The 18747-nt window shown below is 48.7% G+C and overlaps 3 protein-coding genes across 3 annotated transcripts in view; 2 read left to right on the forward strand and 1 right to left on the reverse strand.

Annotated features, from left to right (window-relative positions):
• Positions 1-451: 451 nt before the first annotated feature.
• On the reverse strand, positions 452-7851 carry dtl (denticleless E3 ubiquitin protein ligase homolog (Drosophila)). The gene is made up of 15 exons (XM_048984960.1): positions 7603-7851; positions 7046-7171; positions 6782-6874; positions 6555-6616; positions 6340-6460; positions 5867-5932; positions 5607-5722; positions 5445-5518; positions 5037-5140; positions 4814-4918; positions 3419-3531; positions 2989-3078; positions 2521-2656; positions 1615-2261; positions 452-1437 (listed from the first exon to the last, which is right to left on the reverse strand). Exons 1-15 carry the CDS (start codon positions 7655-7657, stop codon positions 1375-1377), a joined length of 1971 nt encoding a protein of 656 aa, XP_048840917.1. The 5' UTR covers positions 7658-7851; the 3' UTR covers positions 452-1374.
• Positions 7852-7856: 5 nt separating this feature from the next.
• Positions 7857-16551, forward strand: ints7 (integrator complex subunit 7). The gene is made up of 20 exons (XM_048984959.1): positions 7857-8099; positions 8392-8521; positions 8642-8788; positions 8920-9057; positions 9207-9253; positions 9338-9537; positions 9844-9966; positions 10086-10203; positions 10685-10819; positions 11124-11221; positions 11305-11547; positions 12166-12303; positions 12408-12614; positions 12947-13141; positions 13381-13484; positions 13619-13687; positions 14005-14137; positions 14268-14366; positions 14487-14672; positions 15684-16551. Exons 1-20 carry the CDS (start codon positions 8006-8008, stop codon positions 15972-15974), a joined length of 2895 nt encoding a protein of 964 aa, XP_048840916.1. The 5' UTR covers positions 7857-8005; the 3' UTR covers positions 15975-16551.
• Positions 16552-17605: 1054 nt separating this feature from the next.
• Positions 17606-18747, forward strand: part of lpgat1 (lysophosphatidylglycerol acyltransferase 1) — a 33175-nt gene continuing 32033 nt past the window's right edge. Inside the window, exon 1 of the mRNA XM_048984965.1 lies at positions 17606-18066. The gene's annotated coding sequence lies outside the window, so the exon portion shown is untranslated. The remainder of the gene's footprint in view (positions 18067-18747) is intronic.

Genomic DNA, 18747 nt, shown 5'->3' on the forward strand with positions numbered 1-18747 from the left:
TAATAGTCAGTAACTGGAAGCCCACATCAACCAAGTCACACAAATTAAACTTTTAAAATGCAACCACAAGTTGAGTTCAAAATGACATTATGCCCCAGTTTACCATGATCTGTCAATTGTCCTGTTTGTATAAAGCCACGAAAAAAAAAGCATATGTGAATGTGTTCAGAGATGATGGGACACAGGATGATACAAGCACACAGCCATACTATCAGCCTAAATACAGCGCATTATGAGGGATTTAACTAGAAATATACCAACATTACATCATAAAAATACCAGAGTAGATCATTTTCCTCTGATAGTTGCACCGGCTACCGCAGAGTTGTGATTCAAGAGTAAGTTAAAAGTAACTTCCGGTTATGTTCAAGCACAGAAATCACCTCAAAAAGGTATATTGGCTGGTGTACAAGCAGAAATGGACAGATTATAAAAGAGCAAACGCGAGTAATTTGATCACGGTTCCACTGCTATTTAATCATCAGATAATTCAAACAGCATCTGTAGTGCAAATTTACATAAAAACGTAACAAGTCCGAGAATATGTACATATACACAAAAAGCAAGCGGAACATTTGCACAAGAACATTTCAGACATTAACTGGTCAAGCAACCAGCTACCATGATGCTTACAAATGGTAATTTAAGAGTGTACACGAAGAGTCACAACAACCTAAAAAAACACAGGAATGTTCCATTACTAGTTTCCCAGGAGAGTGACCCTTTAGTCACGCTTAGAGCTCCCACACAAACAAGCAAAAAACTTATGTCAAGGGAGAAGCCACAGGGATCAGAACTTTGAAAATAAATCCTTAAAACAGATGAGCATGTATAAGCTCTAATCACAGAGTAAAAATCATTCACACACACAATCAGCAAAATGTTTCCAATATCACCTCTCAAAATTAAATGCTATCTTTCCCCCCACACTTTTCTCAGATGTTGTTGGTGTGTGATATATATATATATATTCTATTCAGCAGTGATACATTTTATTTTTTGGTAGTAGAAACCAGTAGAGGCTGTTACTGCGAACACTTTCTCAGCCCGCTACTTTCAGTACAAGACGTTCAAAATTAACACAGCTTGCTATTTAAAAGCACTTCCAAAATAAAAAGCAGGCTAAAGACACTTGCTGTAAGTAATGTCCCACAAGCCCACATGGGAATCAGTGACCAGCACCCACCACGCACCCACTCCTCGCATGCTAGGTCAAAAATCAGCAGGACAAGTTCTCGGTGGCAGAGAGGCAAGAAGCACTGCCCCTCTGCAGGGACCTCGTCTGGGGGAGGGGTCACAGAACTTGAACAGGCGGACTGGACCACTCTGGTCCCTCCCAAGTCGTGGATCTGCCCAGCAGATGACCCCAGGAGCTCACTCTGGGTTTCTTCTCAGGAAGTACGAGGAGATCTTCTTCATGGAACCTGGGAGGCGTGCCTGAAAAAGGCAAAAATACAGAAAATATAAAACCAGGCATGGTCTTGGTGGGGGGCAGATTCAGTACCCCCACCCCCCCATTTCCTCAGTGGTTTAGCCAAAGCTGAGGATGACCCTTTAGCTCATGAGCACAGCCCCTCCCCCCATACTCCCATGTGCTGATAGAGCGCCCCCTACCGGAGACGTCGGGGGCCGGCTATGCGGCTTCCTGCTGCCGTTCAGGCTCCTAGCCGGGGACCCGGTGTCGGGGTTACTCCTCAGCTTCTGACCCAAGGCGGACAGCCAGTCCACACTCGGCGGGATGCTGTTCTCCTTGTCGGCTCGCGCAGAGGTGTAGTGCGCCCGGTCCTCACCGCGGGCTGCTCCCTGATTCTCAGGCGGCGGGAAACAGCATACCTCCGCCAGTCCCCGGCTCCGCTTGGCCACAGGGTGCAGCTCAGCGATAAGGTCGCAGGCCCCGATACGGCCTGGCTTCTCATCCCCGTCGGTCTCCAGGCGGCGCTTGACCTGGCCTTTGGGTTCAGGGGAGGCAGCCAGGCCTACGCTCTGGGAACTGGAGCCGAGGACCTTCCTGGGGGCACCAGGTGAACCCGAGACACGGAAGAACCAGTCCTGGATGGAGGTGGATGAAGACGGCATCGGTTTAGGGCTGCCGGCCGAGTGTCCTTTGTTGCCGGGAGTTAAGGGGGTGGTCGGCGTGTTGGATGGCAGGGGCAGGTCCGCGCTGCTAGGGGCACAAGCCGCCAGCTGTGGGGACGCCAGCCCCCTGGGGCCCTCTGCTCTGGGATTCTTGCCTGGGGTGTGCTCAGAAGCACAGACAGGACCTGCACGAGAGTAAAGAGAGCGTGGGGCCTCCATGAAGAACCACCAACACAGTAGCTCTGGATGAGGAACATCAGCAGACACCCGTCTTGGTGCTGCTGGATCTCAGAAGCAGCCACGTCACCCAAGAAGCCCAGAGACTCAACTGTAAATTGGCCATTGAATTGGTTGTATAGTGAAGCTTAGATCAGAGCAGCCTGAAAGAGCAGAAAACCTCCATGCGCAGCTAAGATGGAAGATAAACAAGAGAAGTACACCAACCACAGAGCTTCTCTTCGCATGGCAGTTTCTGATAGGCTCTCCCCACCAGGTGGGTCCCCCCACAGGGCCTTGCTCCATCTTCTCCTCGGTTCAAGCGCCACACACGTATGGTGTTGTCGTCTGAACAGGAAGCAATCTGCCAACACAGATCCGAGCTCACATATGTGCACGTGTTCCGTCACATCTACACATACAGTATGTTTCCTGCTTCGAAACCTCCGAGGTTCAGGTTACCGCACATAAATGTCACTTGAGTCAGAGAAAGTCCCCTTCGAGTCTGGCACTCCACTCTGAAAGCTAATACACCAGGGATCTCCAGGACTTTGTAACTTACTGAACACAATCACAAAGGCTGAAGTCACAGGACCACAAAGAGCACCACCAACCCAGCGGGAACGGCCTCTTCCATAGGTATCTTAATAATTCACATCCACATGGATTAGGGCGAGTGAGAGGAAGATGAATCACCTTGGTGAAATCTGTGGGACACCACATCACTGAGGTCACTTCCTGGCAATGGCCTTGCAACATCATGGGGGAACGTCCTGGATCAGAAATCTGGGATGGGAAAAAACGACAATTTTATCATCAGTGTTCACTCTGGGGTGGTGTGTCAAACTCCAGTCCTGGGGGGCCGGAAGCCCCGTGTATCTTAGTTCTTTCCCTGTTCCACCACAAATAACTCAGCTCAAGTGCTGTGTGGTAATTAGCACAAGGGGCTGAATCAGCTGTGTTAAATGAGGGGAAACCCAAAAAAGTGCAGGGGTCCAGCCCCCCAGGACTGGAGTTTGTCACCCCTGCTTTAGGGAATAGAAACGATGTTCAAATGTGGGGACAATGATCCTTTTTGGAGAGCAGAGTCACCCCCGGAGACCTGTGGGGCAAAGAAGCCTCTCACCTTCCAGATGTAAGCCTGATGGTCACTGGAACCGCTGACCAGGAACTGGTCATCCGGACTTACAGTGGATTTGACGTAGAAGGAGGAGTTTAGATGACCACTGAAGACCGCAACTGGGGGGGGGGGGAAACTCAGCATTAACCCCAATTCCACTAAACATACAAACGACACAAACAAAAAAAAAGACAACATTTCTGGGCAAACAGAATGTGCATTTGCCCACACGTGTTGTTTGAGACTCCTCTTTACCTCAAAAAGAAAAGTGGCAAAATGTGAGTCATTTTATTTTGTGGGCAAAGAAAAGTACCCAAACAAAGACTAGAAACTTTTAACTGCTGGATCTAATCCTGAAATCCATAGAGCACACAGGGAGGAGGCCCAGCCCAGCCCCCAGAAGCGTCCTGTCACACACGACACCCGCCACAGGATCAGGAAAAGCCTGCCGGGCCACATTCCAACCAGATGCCTGGGAAGGCCTGGACTGACAGCTGCAGCGCGAAGGTACAGGGGAGGAGAGCAGAGAGAGAGTGTGACGGCAAGGGCGGGGGCGCGGTGCCAGTCAGCCCTGGAAAGAACTGGCATGGACACCTTTCGCCCCCAGGGTCCCACAGAGATGGAATCTTAAGATGAGTAAGTTATGAGGGAGATCACCAGGCATGTGGGAACCACGCCCACAGAAAAGGGACCAAACCATTCTTAAGCCTTGGTAAATGGAACATCCCACAGTGTTGTTAGGGGTGATCTCCCATGCAGTCTCACATTCCTATCCTAAAACATGAGACATTCCTACAGTATCCTACAGCAGTGCTCCTTACTGCCCCCTACTGGAAAGTTTTCATGTCAACTCATGTCAACCTGGCATCCTGGCAGCTCACTTAAGGTGCCTCCACTGTACCAGGCAGCATGGTGCTGCCAGCCCCCAGAGCTGAACCATTCATGCCATACCACGGCATGTTGGATGATATCAGAACCGTGTTGGGTCAGAAGAGACAATGTCACCAAAACTGTACTCTATCCGTACAGTTAAGAGGCACCTATCATGTACAGATCCTGCCAACAGGAGCTGACACTGTATACGATATCAGGAGCCCAACCATCAATTAAGGTGGTCATGTGACTTAAAACAAGACAGTCCATTGGCAGGATAACGTGGGCAGCTTCCTGGAGCACCACTCACCCTGGAGATTAACATGGGTCTCCCAGGTTACAGTTACTAGCACAGTGCTAATTTTCCACGCCGATAGCCCTACAGCACCATCTAGTGTGGATAGACAGGCTTCCTTTACATGACATGGAACAATGAACTGCAGTGATATGGATGGAACAAAAAGCCCGAAGTAAAAATGAACTGAACAAAACAGTTCAGAACAAAAATTCAGATTTTTTTCCCCTTACCTGGAGTTGTTTTGAGTCCCGCAATATTGAACATGTAAATGTTGTCATCCGTGCAGTTTGAAAACAGATTTGTAGAGCTGGAATCCAGAGTGAGTCCAGAATAACCTGTCACGCAGAAAACAGAACCGGGCTTAGAAATTAAACCTGCGCAGATACTATGGGGGAGTTTCCTGTCAGGACCCAGAACAGCTCGCCTGAGAGCGGAGGTGTCCGACAGACCCACCTAGCTTGCGCACGCTGGACCCAGGGTAGGGGTACACTTGCAGGGGCACAGGGTCCTGGTGGTATGCCGTGTAGTTCTTTCGAAGGTCCCACATCTTGATGGTTCTGAGAAGAATGAACAAACAGAAACGCTAACCTGATGTCTCCCTAGATTCCTTGAATCTTCTTATGTTGCACTGCTTGTTTTATTAGGCTATTGTCTTGTTAGATGTTCTTGTGTAGCTTCAGCTTCCATGGCAGCTGCACCTACGCCTAACTGACCCCTTGACAGCATGAATGTTTGCAATGTGCTATCTGCCTCACTAGAGGAAAAAGTGCCCGTTAAATACGTAAATGTAAAAGTGCATTGTTATGGTGTCACACCGGCAGAACAGCATCTTCCGGCGGCCTTAGGGAGGTGTTGACGTACCCGTCTACAGCCCCCGCTGAGATGAGGGTGTGCTCATCGCGGAAGAGCACGACAGTGACGCTCTGCTGAGAATCCTGCAGGGAGCGGTAGAGTGCAGCTGTTAGAGTCCAGCCTTCGGGTGCGAGAGCATCTGGCCGACAGGAGGGAGGTTCCCCCACTCACCACGCTGGGGAGGATGCCTTTGGGCGCGTGCTTCTTCCTCTTTATCTTGGAGGGTGTGTGTCGGTCCGTCTTGTTGTGGGCATTGCTGATCTGCTTCACCTGCCTGTAGCAGCCATCTGACAGACAGAGAACAGGGGCCTGTGAGTATCTCAGAACAGCCTCCAATCAAACAGAAGGGCGCAAAAGGAATTTATAATCCATAAAAGCCGCGGCAGCGGCTCCCGTTTCAAATGGGAAGGATGTCCAAGGAGGAGACGCACCTTTCTTACTGCACCTCGTGTCCCAAACCATGATGTTCCCATCTCGTCCACCGGTACAGAAAACAGCTACAAGGGAGAGAGATTTCAATCATGGAGCCTGAGAAGCATGCAGGGTTTTCCAGCATGCAGTGTGTGGTGAGTCATTTGCCCATCAGCACAGGAAGACATTCACACACACAGGAAGGGCTGCCGCGTTACTGTGGGCAACCGGAGAAAACACACACTAACCGACAAACTCTGGGCTGTACCTATGGGACCCAGATTCTTAGTTACAATGGACATCAAAGGGATCTGCGAGCTTTCAACCCGGAAGGAAATGGGAGAGCAGGAAGGGGCACAGCCACACCCACACTCCCCACTTCACATCCTGATGTAATGGTTACCTTGGGATAAACATTTTTAAAGGAGACATATCTAAATGTAAACTGGATTGTGTAAGTGCAGTTACAGTTTCCACAGAAAGTCCATATTACCTTTCTCCTGCTTTGTGAAGGCTACGGATTTCAGGCTGCACTGGTGCCCCTTGAATGTCCCCAGCAGCTCAGAGGTTTTTACATCCCACAGCTTTGCTGTCTGATCGCCTGACGCGGTAACCTGTGGCCAGTAAAGTCAGATGCAATGCTTCCAGTGAGCACTTTAATCATTTCCCCATTAGGAAAAGATAAAGACCAGCAGACTGACAACTCACCACACTGGGCTCTCCTGGCACCCAGGCAATGTCAAAGACAGCATTGTCATGGGCCAACCATTCTACGGGAAACAAAATATCGAATTTGGCTGAAAACCCGTACAAGTGATTGCAAGGTCAATTACCAACAAATGCGTCTAAATACATCCTGTTACCTTTACACAATTAACGTGATGTCACATAACTATAAGATGTTAAAGTGACTGCTTCCTTAAAGTAGATGGTACCTTTCAGAATTGGCTCTCTTCGGCTTTCAGTGTTGTACAGTCTCACGATGCCTTCTTCATTGGCCACGGCCATAACGTCCCGCATATCTCGGGCTAGAGGAAACATCAGTTAGGACGTGCGCGTATTACTTGTGTCGAGTGATGCAGAATTAAGCTGAGGTTTCAGTCACCAGACTACTCAACTCAGCTCAAAATAGCTCCAACATGATGCCCGAAAGACAAATAAAATCGGTGATCAGTAGTACTCCAGAGAACGCGGCTTACCGGTGGAAAATGTGCAGCCAAACGGCGGAACCGTGGCGCCATTGCTCCCATAAGAGATGTGCTCATCATCGCGTACACACTCAAAGCCCCCGAGCAGAGAGAAAAGCGGATACTGCAACCAAAGATCTGCAGAAGAGAGAACGAAAAGGTTAGATTCACTCTCCCCGGCAATTCATCTAGGGGGAGTTTCAAGCTCCTCCATCTGCCGTGTTGAACAAAAAGTTTGAGAAAAGTGGGAACGTGGCTTACGAGATCGATGGGATCGAGATCGATGCCACAAAAACGCATACTACAGTCACCCATCAAATCAGTAATGAAATATCGATCATGCCAATTAGTTTTAGAGGTTTTAGGCTGTCCAATGGCCCAGTAACAGTACTGCACGCGGGCATCTTGGCAACCTAAAACATTATTTACAACAAGGAATCGTAATCAACTACGGCATTTCGGCACACATTATTTAATACATTATACCGCTTATTAGCATTCTACATGCAAAATTGCAGCTAACTAGGCTGCTTGCTGCTTCTGTTGTACTAAATTGTACAGATGCTTACCATGGCGCCTCCTGCTACTGATGACTCCTTTATTAACAATCGAGCGAAAAAGCATTCTAAAAAGCTTCGGGAAACCACCTGATTGATTGCTACACCCTAAAACACGGCGATCTTGGTTTGCAGGGAACAACACGATTTCTTTCCCGTCCGGAACAGCTCTACTTTTCCCGCGAACGAGAGAAAAGGGAAAAATCCGAACTCCCCGCTAAAGTGACGTCTGGCCTGTTGATTGGTCGAACGAGATACTACGCGATACGCTAGCGTACTGCGTCACTTCCTGTTTATCGTCATCCGGAGGCTGATTTACCCCTGTATTTATTCTATCAATATTTGGTTTTATGCTCTTTTAAATTAAAAGCACGATTTTTGCTAAGCAGATTATTTTTATTCTTGGAAATAAACAATGTCGCTTTCAACGGCGCGATCGTTTCTTTCAGAGGCTGGTTACGGAGAGCAGGAACTTGATGCTAATTCTGCTCTCATGGAACTGGACAAAGGTGTGCGGGTAGTTTGATTAGTTGATGAGAAAGATTACTGATAACTTGGCTTGACCATTTGAAATCTATGCTCCAGGGTTTTTGCTGTTTGTCATGCTGATAAATTGTTGGCCAACTAGTGCGAGCGACGTGTCTTGACCTTCGTTACCACTGCTACGGTTTTGTTACTGCTATCTTTTTTTTATGTTAAGAATATTAACATATGCTGGGTTCTGAATAGGTAGCTGGTTTAAGTATCTGCCATATGTCTTGTGTGGCGTAAGTTGACGTGCCTATGCGTCTTTGGTTGCAGGGTTGCGGTCCGGCAAGCTGGGGGAACAATGTGAGGCTGTGGTTCTCTTTCCGAAGCTCTTCCAGAAGTACCCGTTCCCCATTCTCATTAATTCTGCCTTTCTTAAACTGGCGGACATTTTCAGGCTGGGGTAAGTAATGGGTATTCTGAATATCTGTTTCCTAGAAGGAGTTCATTGCAACTTTTTGGACACATTGCATTTATTCTTAAGTTTTTATGATCGTAATTTTCTGCAACGATTTGTTTTAAGGAATAATTTCCTACGGCTCTGCGTGCTGAAGGTCACACAGCAAAGTGAAAAGCACTTGGAGAAGATTTTAAATGTGGATGAATTTGTGAAGAGGATTTTCTCAGTCATTCACAGTAATGACCCAGTTGCCAGAGCCATTACTCTGAGGTACTACAGGTTTCTTCCCTCAGCTGAAAATCCAGAGGGACAGTAAATGTTCCCTTTTCTGCAGTTCAGCTCTTAAGTGTGGAAACTCATTGCTGTAATGATAGATGATGGTTATTCCCCCTCTCAAACAGAATGCTGGGCAGTATGGCCTCCATCATCCCTGAAAGAAAGAATGCCCACCACAGTATTCGCCAGAGCCTGGACTCGCATGACAATGTTGAAGTGGAAGCTGCCATATTTGCTGCAGCAAGTTTCTCTGCACAGTCCAAGTAAGGAACCATGTTCAGCACTAATGTTCATTCCCAGTAAAGAGGGGTGTTCAGTGCTAATGTTCAGATCTTTGGCTACAGTCAGCATGTCTTGTAAGTGGTGTAAGGCTGTAATATTCACTCTTCCTTTTGTCTCCTTTCCCATTCAGAGATTTTGCCGCTGGAATCTGCAATAAAATTGGCGAGATGATCCAAGGTAAGGGGCCCTGTCATAGAAGTGGCACAGGGCTCATCTGTGCAGCATTCTTTAGGGTCCCCTTCAACTGGCTATCCTCTGCAGGCCTGGACACTCCGGTGGAACTGAAGCTGAAGCTGATCCCCATATTGCAGCACATGCACCACAACGCTGGGCTGGCCTCCAGCAGCCGGCAGCTCCTGCAGCAGCTCGTCACCTCCTACCCCTCCACGCAGATGGTCGTGGTTACCCTGCACACCTTCACCCAGCTGGCCACTTCATCGCTCATTGACATCCCCAAGCAGGTCAGATTATGGTGGTCGGATGGTCTATACTGTTGCACCATTTGGGGCGATTTAATTTGCTTTAATTTACAAACTGCATTTTGTAGTGTCTGTAATTTGATGTCAAAGTATAAACTTCACATAAATCTGACATATTTACATAGTTATTTAAGTGCAAGTTTGTGATATTTAAAGAAATGTGTGATCATGCTCCAGTCAGTGAAAGTGTGTTCCCTACCCCTCGAGCCCAGAGGGTTAATAATCCTGCTTTCCAAAAGAAGGTATGGCTTCCTGTCTCATCCATTTTCTCCTGTCCCACCAATTTAGATTCAGCTGCTACTCCAATACCTGAAGGAGGACCCCAGGAAGGCAGTCAAGAGGCTCTCCGTCCATGACCTGAAGTTACTGGCTAGAAAGGCTCCCCACCTCTGGACGAAAGAGAACACTCAGGTGAGGGCTGTTTACCCTCCTGTCCTGGTGGGGACGCTGTGCCATATCGCGATGAACATGTGCCTTTAAATGCTGATCATGCCATGTCTCCATACCCGGTCCTGTTATTTGTGCTTCAGGCCATGTGTGAATGCGCGCTCAGCATCCCATACAACAACCTGAAGTTGGGCATGCTGTCTGTGCTCTCCACCCTCTCCGGCACCATTGCCATAAAGCAGTACTTCAGTCCTGGTGCAGGTAGGCTTTGTGACGTGGCCCCAGACCAGTCGGTCTGATTGCATCAGAGGCCAGTATTGGCTCATCACAGGAGCTGCTTGAAGCACAGGGTGGGGTGGCACTGTGGTTACAGGATACAGACGTGTAACCTGAGGGTTCCAGGAAGGGCCTAAGTGGTGATTGTGTTTCAAAAGTAATGTCCTAATAAAGAGCTTCCTGATGACATGGTGATGGATCTCTGTGACGTTGCTTTCATGCTCTGTATCTACTGTTATGTAATCAGGGGTACATGTTAGTAAATGGTATTTGAAAGCTTAGTGGGTGTGTAACACAGTTTTTTGTTTTTCACAAAAGGAGTTTCTCTTGCCAGTGGAGTAATGGCTATATTAAGATCTGGCCGGGTTTCAGCAAATCCTTTTATTACCGTTAAAGTCCCTGGAAGCTGAAAGAGGGAACAGAGCATGCTGTGTAACACCCCCCCCCCCAACTGTCATTCTGCCAGGCAGTGCTCCGGCCCCATCCAGAACCACTGATTTGGTCAGGCTGGCTCAGGAATGCTGTTACCACAGCAACCTTGCTGTGGCTGCCCACGGAGTGACTGTGCTTTCCAACATCGCCATTTCCTGTCTGGAGAAAGGTGGGGGTCTCGTGTGGGGTCTCCTCTCCTTAGCGGAATGCGCCGTGTCCTTCCCCTCCACTGTGCTTAGGCCGTTTATGTCGGGTTACACTGTGCTGTCGCTTCAGCTAGGATTTCGATTCTGCGCTCCAGCCGTGCCGGGCCTCAGGTTGCAATGAATAAGTAAGGATAACAAAGTCTGAATTTAAACATTATGTTGGACACCTCGTTTAGGCGGCGGGTGTAAATTATGGATGTGGGGCCTTCGCTTACAGCAGCGCTCCCTGTATCCGACGTCATGGCGGCCGCTGTCCCCTCTCCCCAGACTTGCTGCAGCTGGAGCAGGACACAGTCCTGGGTGTGGAGGCCTTGCTGGTGCTGTGCAGCCAGGATGACGGCTCCCGGGCACAGGCCATCCTGAAGGTACGGGTCCCTGAGGGTTTTGGGGATACCGATTGCCTGTGGAGCCTATGCCCCTGGGTCACTGACTCCAGCCTTCCCTGCAGACGGCCCTGGCCTCACTAGTGAAGCTGCTAAAATCACGGCCTCACCTCAGCCCCTCGGCCGTGGAGCTGCTACTCTGCCAGTTGCGCTCGGCCCGGGACGGTGCCCGCGTGCTGCTCTGCCACGCCCTGGCTGCTATCGCCATGCAGCAGCCTGTCCTGGGGGAGGCCATGCTGGGGGACCTCGTGGACCTGTACCGGGTCGCTGGCTCCTCCTCTGGCTCCGGCAAGCAGCAGGAGCTCCTGGTGAGTAGAGGTGTGAACGCCGCTGTGAGAGCTGCACCAGTCACTCTGGCTGCTCACCGGCTGCTGGTCTCTGTTGGCTCACTAATGGGTGTAAATCACTTAACACCACTGTTCTGATACAAAGCCAGTGATATACCGGTATTATTATACTTTAAACGACAGCATGTATTGAGTTCTGAGATGGACAGAACTCTTGTTTCCTGTTATGGAGAAGCTTGCAGGGTGTCAGGTGACTGCTACAGTGTTCTTATAGTGAGTAAGAAAAACATGCTTGCATCCCTAATTATGGATGCTGGGCTCTGAAAATGACCAATAATAACTGGAGATGCACCGATGTATCGGCACCGGTCCAAACCTATTTGACGGATCGGATTGTTGCCATTGGGAGAAAAATTTTGCCACTTGCGGAAAATATTGGAAAGTATTCAAATTGAACTGCAAGATGCCAAAGATTTTTTGGCGTACATTTTTTCATTTGTATTTACTAGTTTAAAACTATTAATAATTCATTATAAATATATAAATAAATAATAGTAAAGTAAAACGAGCTCTTGTATCGGAATAAGATTTGAAAAGAAAATCGAAAATCCCTAACGACAACCTCCCTGCCACGCTCAGGTCTCCCTGGCGACCGTGGTATTCGTGGCTAGCCAGACGTCGCTGTCGGCCGAGGTGAAGATGGTGATCAAACAGCAGCTGGAGAAGGTGGCCAACGGCTGGACGGTGTACCGCGTGGCGCGCCAGGCCTCCCGCACGGTCAGTGTGCCTGCAGAGCAGCTACGGCTCGCCGAGGCCCCGCCCCACCTCACTGAGACCCCGCCCCACCTAGCTCACCACCTGTCGGCCTGTCGTGCCTACAGGGCTGCCACGAGTTCTCCGGGGAGCTGTACCAGAGCCTGCGCACGCGCGTGGCCTCCGAGCACTTCTACTTCTGGCTGAACGCCCTCAAGGAGTTTGCCCGGGCTGAACAGTGCCTGAGTGGCCTGGAGGATGGAGACTACAGCGGGGCCATGAGCGCCATTGCCGAGGCGCTGCGGGCTTACCAGAAGGGCATCGCCTCCCTCACGGTGAGCGTGACTTCCCCCTACCCCCCTCCGGTCACCCTCAGGGTAGTGTGGGAATAGCTCAGGACTCTGACTAATGAGAAGGTCACTGGCTCAAATCCTGTGGCTGCGCCAGTGATGTGACCGGTGGGCTCTTGAGCAAGGCCCTTAACCCCAGTCGATGGTTCACCCAGCGATCTGATGCTCACTTGTACGACAAAAGTGTGCACTAAATAAATGTGGTGGCTTGGTATTGCCTGCCTCTGGGTGAGGGTGGGGCCTGGCAGATAGGGCGCCTACTCTCTGTCTCTGATTGTGAGGACTAATCAAACCTGTGTCACCCATCATATACACAGGCAGCCAGCACCCCCCTGAGCCCACTCACCTTCCAGTGCGAGTTTGTGAAGCTGCGCATTGACACGCTGCAGGCCCTCTCGCAGCTCATCTGCACCTGCAACAGCCTGAAGACCAGTCCGCCACCTGCCATCGCCACCACCATCGCACTCACCTCGGGCAACGAGCTGCAACGCTGCGGCCGCGTTTCGACACAGGTGTGTTTGGGGGAGGGGTGTTAAACTTGAGAGTTCGAATTTCATGGATGTCTTATTTTTGTCCAGTTTGCCTGCACTTAATCATGCAGTTTGCACAGTGTGCCAGCATGCAGTTCATGTAGAGTGCGGTGTGCAGTGTACGTGGTTTGTACAGCGTGCTGGCATGTGATTTTGCACAGTATGCAATTTGTGCAGTGTGCAAACGTACTAGCCAGTGAATGCAGCGCTCTCTCTTACAGATGAAGCTATCCATGGATGAATTTAGGAGCCTTGCGGGCTGCTACGCTGACCTGTACCAGTCCTCGTTTGATGCAGATCCCGCCACTCTGAGAAACGTGGAGCTGTATCCTTAAGCGCATATGAATGGTGACTCTCAGTGTCATCATCATCATTCTAGAGGAGCTGAGTAATCTAATATCGCCTGCATGGCTGTTCCAGCGCATGGCTCTGGATTTGCCTTGACCTCCCGGGGGCCAGACAGCAACAGAGCTGCCTGCTAATCTCTCACGTTATAGAGGCGCTCATTCTCGATCCACACACTGCCAGGTAAGATGATGAAACCTGGTTATCTCCAAGATGGTCAGCTGATTTTGTGCCTTCTCCTGTATTTTAGAGCTTCTGTGATTGATAGGCAATTGTGTTGTAATCCGAGGAGGGAGGTTCAGATAATATTACAGCCTGTCACAAAGGTGAACAGAAGTGAGCAATGACCACTTTCTTCCACTCTCACTCCAAAAGAGAGGGAAAGAAGCTTTCTAAGATGAAGGCCAGATTAGCTGACTAATTGAGCGCCTCGGTGTGCCAGTGTAGGGCCTGTGTTGGCACATTAGGCTACTGCCCATCACTCTCTCTCTCTTGCTTAGCTTCCAGGAGTACAGTGTCTTGGGCTCGGTCCAGGCTGAGAGTCGGTATGAGCAGAGGATGATGTCCGTCTTCAGCCGTGTCCTGGAGGAAGTGGAGACGCTCAGCAGGAAGCACCCCCCTGTGTCGTACCTGGTGAGTGTGTGTGCGCAGAAAGGCTGCTCAAACTCACAAATAGCTATGAAGCTCAATTCTCGCAATAGAGGGATCTGTAACTTCTGTCTGTCCATTGTCTCTAAAATATATAAATGTTTTATTATTATAGCATACAGGCTGTCTCTGTGACGCCGTAATTGCATCGCTCAAGGTCCCACTGTCCTTCCAGAGGTATTTTTTTCAGAAACTTCAGTCCACTAGTATCAAGGTAAGTATGACAACATGGGGTAGACTATAGGAAGGCTCTTTCCTAAGGGATATGACTGAGGCATGCAGATATACGGCATGCCTTCAAAAAAATAACGCTTCACATTGTTTTAATTGGTAGCTTGCCCTTTCGCCTTCCCCTCGGAGCCCAAATGAACCAATCCCTGTTCAGAATAACCAGCAGCTGGCACTTAAGGTGGAGGGCGTGGTCCAACATGGATCTGCGCCTGGCCTGTTCCGGAAAATTCAGTCCGTTTGTCTCAATGTCAGCTCCACCCTGCAGAGCAAGTCAGGACAGGAGTACAAGGTAACGGATCGCAGATTCTGCCGTGCACAAAGCAGCCAGTTATATACATCAGGCTGATCGATGATGTAATCTCCCCCTTCCTAGTTTCTTGGAATGAAATTTAGACTTGTTCTTTGTGTGTGTTTATTTTTATTTAGTATCTGAGATAGACTTCTCCGGGTTTGGGTCAGACAGTCCCGGAAGCAGGACATTAGGGGGATTAGAACTAGCAACCTTCTGATCACAGGCAGTGTCCTAACCCGCTGACCTATACAAACTCGTTTAATTTGGTTTAAAGGGCCGTTTTTATTCAGAAAAATGATACAGAATAAACTTTTAACTTGGAGGCTTTCGACTTTATCCCTCTGTATAATATATACATGATGGTCATTTCTCCTCCTTGGGAGTGGCTGTGCTTCATAATAGCTCGTGTGGCTGTTACCCAGTAAAGTGACTTTTCCAGAGTCACTGCTCTGCAGCTGTGTTATTTTAAATTATGGGGTGAAAGCAAGGCCATGGGGATGCTGAACTGTAACATACTGTTTTTCAAATACTGTCATGGCTGTCTGGCTCTCCTCTGTGAAATTAAACAATTGTTAGGTTAAGCAGTAGTTTTTCTGACTGTTGTAAACTCTCCTTGCATATGCACTTTCACTACATGCTACTACAGGACATGGGGGACCTAAAGAGGAAAAAAAAAGAATAGCTCATGAAATTTCAAAGGAAGACATGCATCTCAATGCCAGCTGCATCCTTGCTGCGCGTTCCTGTCATTTCTCTACTTCGAGGTTATTTCAGTGCAGGACTCCGGCTGATTCGCCAGAGGGAGGAATTGGGTCATGCTGAGGCCTTATGTAATGTAGATTATGCAGCTCGTTGGAGATATTAGATACAGGGGCATTTAAAGCTGCCCCATCACTGAGTAATACGAGGAGCTATGTTTGTACACGTGACATAGGATTGCAGGATACAGACTTTTAGTGACTCTTCCCTTGGTGCCGTTTTGCTCAATCTATATGTGATCCCTTATAGATTCCTTCTGAAAACAAGACCAATGAGATTGAACAGAGGGTGGAGCCTCACAACGATTATTTCAGCACGCAGTTTCTTCTCAACTTCTCCATACTGGGCAGCCACACAGTGACCGTGGAGGCATCTGTTGTGGACTGCAGTGGGATTGAGTGGAAGACCGGACCAAGGACAACCATGGTCATAAAATCCCTGGAGGATCCCTATTCCCAACAGCTGCGCCACCAGCAGCAATCACAGCAGGCTGTGCCCCAAGCAGGCCCACAGAGGAGTGTGTATGCCCGTTTCCAGTGAGCTTTTTGCGGTGTTGCCTGACGTCCAGGAAAAGCTGACTGAGGAGGGGCCGCGTGTGTCTGTGTGTGGTCATGGAAATGAAGATGCATAACACATGACTGTTATATATTTTTAATGCCCAATATTCCTCAAATTAAACTGGAATTTAACTAGCATACGTAAGAAATACATAATTTAAAAAGTTAATATTGGTCTTTTTAATTTGACGTATTAAGGTCATTGGTTTAGTACTGTAACATAGCTAATATTTTATCTTTAATAGGACTTTATTTCACATTTTATATAATTTTTGCAATCACATTACTTAAATAGTATTGAACTTATAGCTTTTCATAGCTTCTTTTGGTTAGTAGCTTTTTTCAGTGGCAATATAGTGCATCATGGAAAGATGGAGAGAAAACAGCGCAGTTACCAAGAAACTGATTCACTGTTGTGTAATTGTGGAAATGGGATTTGTGTGCGGTGAGCAGTGCAGTAACCTATTCCTAAAATCCAGGATTTGGGAACCCAGTGCATTCTTGAACATGATCCCTCCCCCTGTTAATCTTCACGCAGAAATAAATGAAATTTAACTAGATATTTAACAAAGTGACATGACTGTAATGGTACCTGTTTACTGTACTTAACTAAAACAACTATTTTCTTCACAGGAAAGCACACTTAAAACTAACCAGTAAATCACAGCAACAGCCATACTGCTATGCACCAGCATAAAGAGAGACGGCTGAAAATAGAAGCAGCACATGTCATGTGACTTACCTTCTAACAGTTGTCAGGCTTATAAAAAAGTGTGGGTTATTTTAGGGGGAAATTTAATCTTTCTTTAATGATCTGGATGTCATTTTCAGTGATATCACTTTATTGTGCCTATTGATTCAATATGTAGGTCATCATTCTTCCTTACAGAGCACTTCAGTTCTGCCATGTCCAATGGTTACATATTTATTGGTATTATCTGCATTTAGCAGGGTGTATGATTTGTGTGTGTGTGCGCGCGCGCACACACACACCCTGTGATGGACTGGCATCCCATCCATCCTTCCCATACTGAATGGGATAAGATCAAAATTTCCTTGCAACCCTGATCTGGATGAGTAGTTGGAAAATGGATGGATACTTTACATGCCAATGAGGCAAATAAAACGTCAAATGTTTATGTATGACAACTTAAGTAAAATACCCAACAAACCAATATGGCAATTTTGAAAAACTTTTTTGTAGTTGTATAATTTCAAATGTATGATGTATGCACCTCACAATATGTAATTACTGGAAGTGGTGTGGAGCTAGGTTAACATCCATCACCGTGTACTTCACAAATGGATGAGTTTGTGTCAGGTGACAAGCTATCCCTAAGTGGTAAATCCCCTGAGACTCAGAGCTTCACAGTCCAGTCTGCTCCTATATATGCACTCCATTAGGAAAGAGCCTTAATGTTATGGTGAGCGGCCATCACGTGTGTTCATTCACAGCCATTCTTGCTCAGTTCATCCAGTTTGGACACCATATCTACTACAGCTATTAGCAACCAACATACATAGCGGTATCGATCTGGATTCAGGTAGCATCAGAAATTAACTCGGTTCAAAGAGCCGGACTGCCTATAATGGAGGTTCTGTCCTGAACCTTTATGTTCTGGTTCCTGCACAAAGCGAGGACGCTACACGAGGTCCGAGCTGTCCTTACAAGCGGAGCACCGGGCCACGTTAGTCCGATAGAAGGCAGTAGAGAGCCGTGGATTAGAAACAGCCAAACTCGGAACCGTGAAAATCGTTAACAGAACATTATGGTGTATATAACACAGTGCTCAGCGTGAATATCTACGCACTTTCCGCCATACAATAACCGACTGACGCTCCCCACGGCTCACAGAGGCACCAGGAGCCGCACCGTTAAACCGGGGGCTTCATCTTGATGTTTTTCGTTTGGACCTCTTCGCCCGGACATGTACTTAGTATTCCGTGGGCGCAAAACGTCTAATTAATGTTACCCTTTCTCCGGACCACTGTCCCAAACGGCAGCCTCCGTTTAAAATCTTTCCGTGATCTGCCCCGGACTGAAGACCGAACCAACGCGCCGGGCGCCACCGCGGGTACGGCCGCCGACCAGTCGGGATGACGAGCCACAGCGAAGAGGAAGGAGTCGGGCAGCCTCCGGAGCGGTTTTTAAGAGCGGCGATAGGATCTAAATGGGCGCCGTGGAGAAGCGGTTCCGGTTTTTTTTTTTTTTTTTAACGGCGCCGTTCTAACAGCAAAAAGAACAGAAGAACGGCCGGTGCCAAGCGACACCCCGCGAGACGCCAGCGGGCTCGTGCCTCGTAGCCTAGCCTAGCTCGGCTGCAGCAGCCAGCGTTCCCGCGGCATGGGGAGAGGAGGAGCGCCGAGGCGGCTTCTCAGCTTTAGGGAGCGGCTAACGGTGCCCATCTCACAGGCTGCGCCGCCGTTCGGGGGAGGGGGAACATAGCTCTGGCGGTCTCTCAAAGAGCGGTGGGACGTACTTCTGTGATGAGGGGTGGGGGAGACAGAGATGATGACACGGAGAGCCTAATCCGTCAGTCTAGCGGTAACTGGGCGCTTGGTCGGTCGGCCGGCCGGTGGGCAGCAGCGCTTTGGGAGGCGTCGTGTCGTATGCGGTCTGCTTGCAGTTTGCAACCGTAAATAAATGTTGATGAGTTCGGTAGTACGGCGGGTCAGCTGACGGCGGGGAAAATACAGCGAGTCCCGGACGCCCGTTCCGCGTGTTTGGTAGTCCGCGAGCTAGGTGGCGAGGCGGA

Source organism: Brienomyrus brachyistius, chromosome 19 (genome assembly GCF_023856365.1).
Source record: "Brienomyrus brachyistius isolate T26 chromosome 19, BBRACH_0.4, whole genome shotgun sequence".
NCBI classification, from domain to species: domain Eukaryota; kingdom Metazoa; phylum Chordata; class Actinopteri; order Osteoglossiformes; family Mormyridae; genus Brienomyrus; species Brienomyrus brachyistius.

What these genes read in the sequence shown, in the direction of transcription:
- ints7 (XM_048984959.1), top strand. Translation starts at nt 8,006, where the DNA reads ATGTCGCTTTCAACGGCGCGATCGTTTCTTTCAGAGGCTGGTTACGGA. An exon ending in GCCAGAGCCATTACTCTGAG is followed by an intron (nt 8,789 to 8,919) that starts GTACTACAGGTT and finishes CCTCTCAAACAG; the next exon opens with AATGCTGGGCAGTATGGCCT. An exon ending in ACCCCCCTGTGTCGTACCTG is followed by an intron (nt 14,138 to 14,267) that starts GTGAGTGTGTGT and finishes TTATTATTATAG; the next exon opens with CATACAGGCTGTCTCTGTGA.
- dtl (XM_048984960.1), bottom strand. Translation starts at nt 7,657, where the DNA reads ATGCTTTTTCGCTCGATTGTTAATAAAGGAGTCATCAGTAGCAGGAGG. An exon ending in TGGCTGCACATTTTCCACCG is followed by an intron (nt 6,875 to 7,045) that starts GTAAGCCGCGTT and finishes TGTTTCCTCTAG; the next exon opens with CCCGAGATATGCGGGACGTT. An exon ending in GCCGGCCCCCGACGTCTCCG is followed by an intron (nt 1,438 to 1,614) that starts GTAGGGGGCGCT and finishes TGCCTTTTTCAG; the next exon opens with GCACGCCTCCCAGGTTCCAT.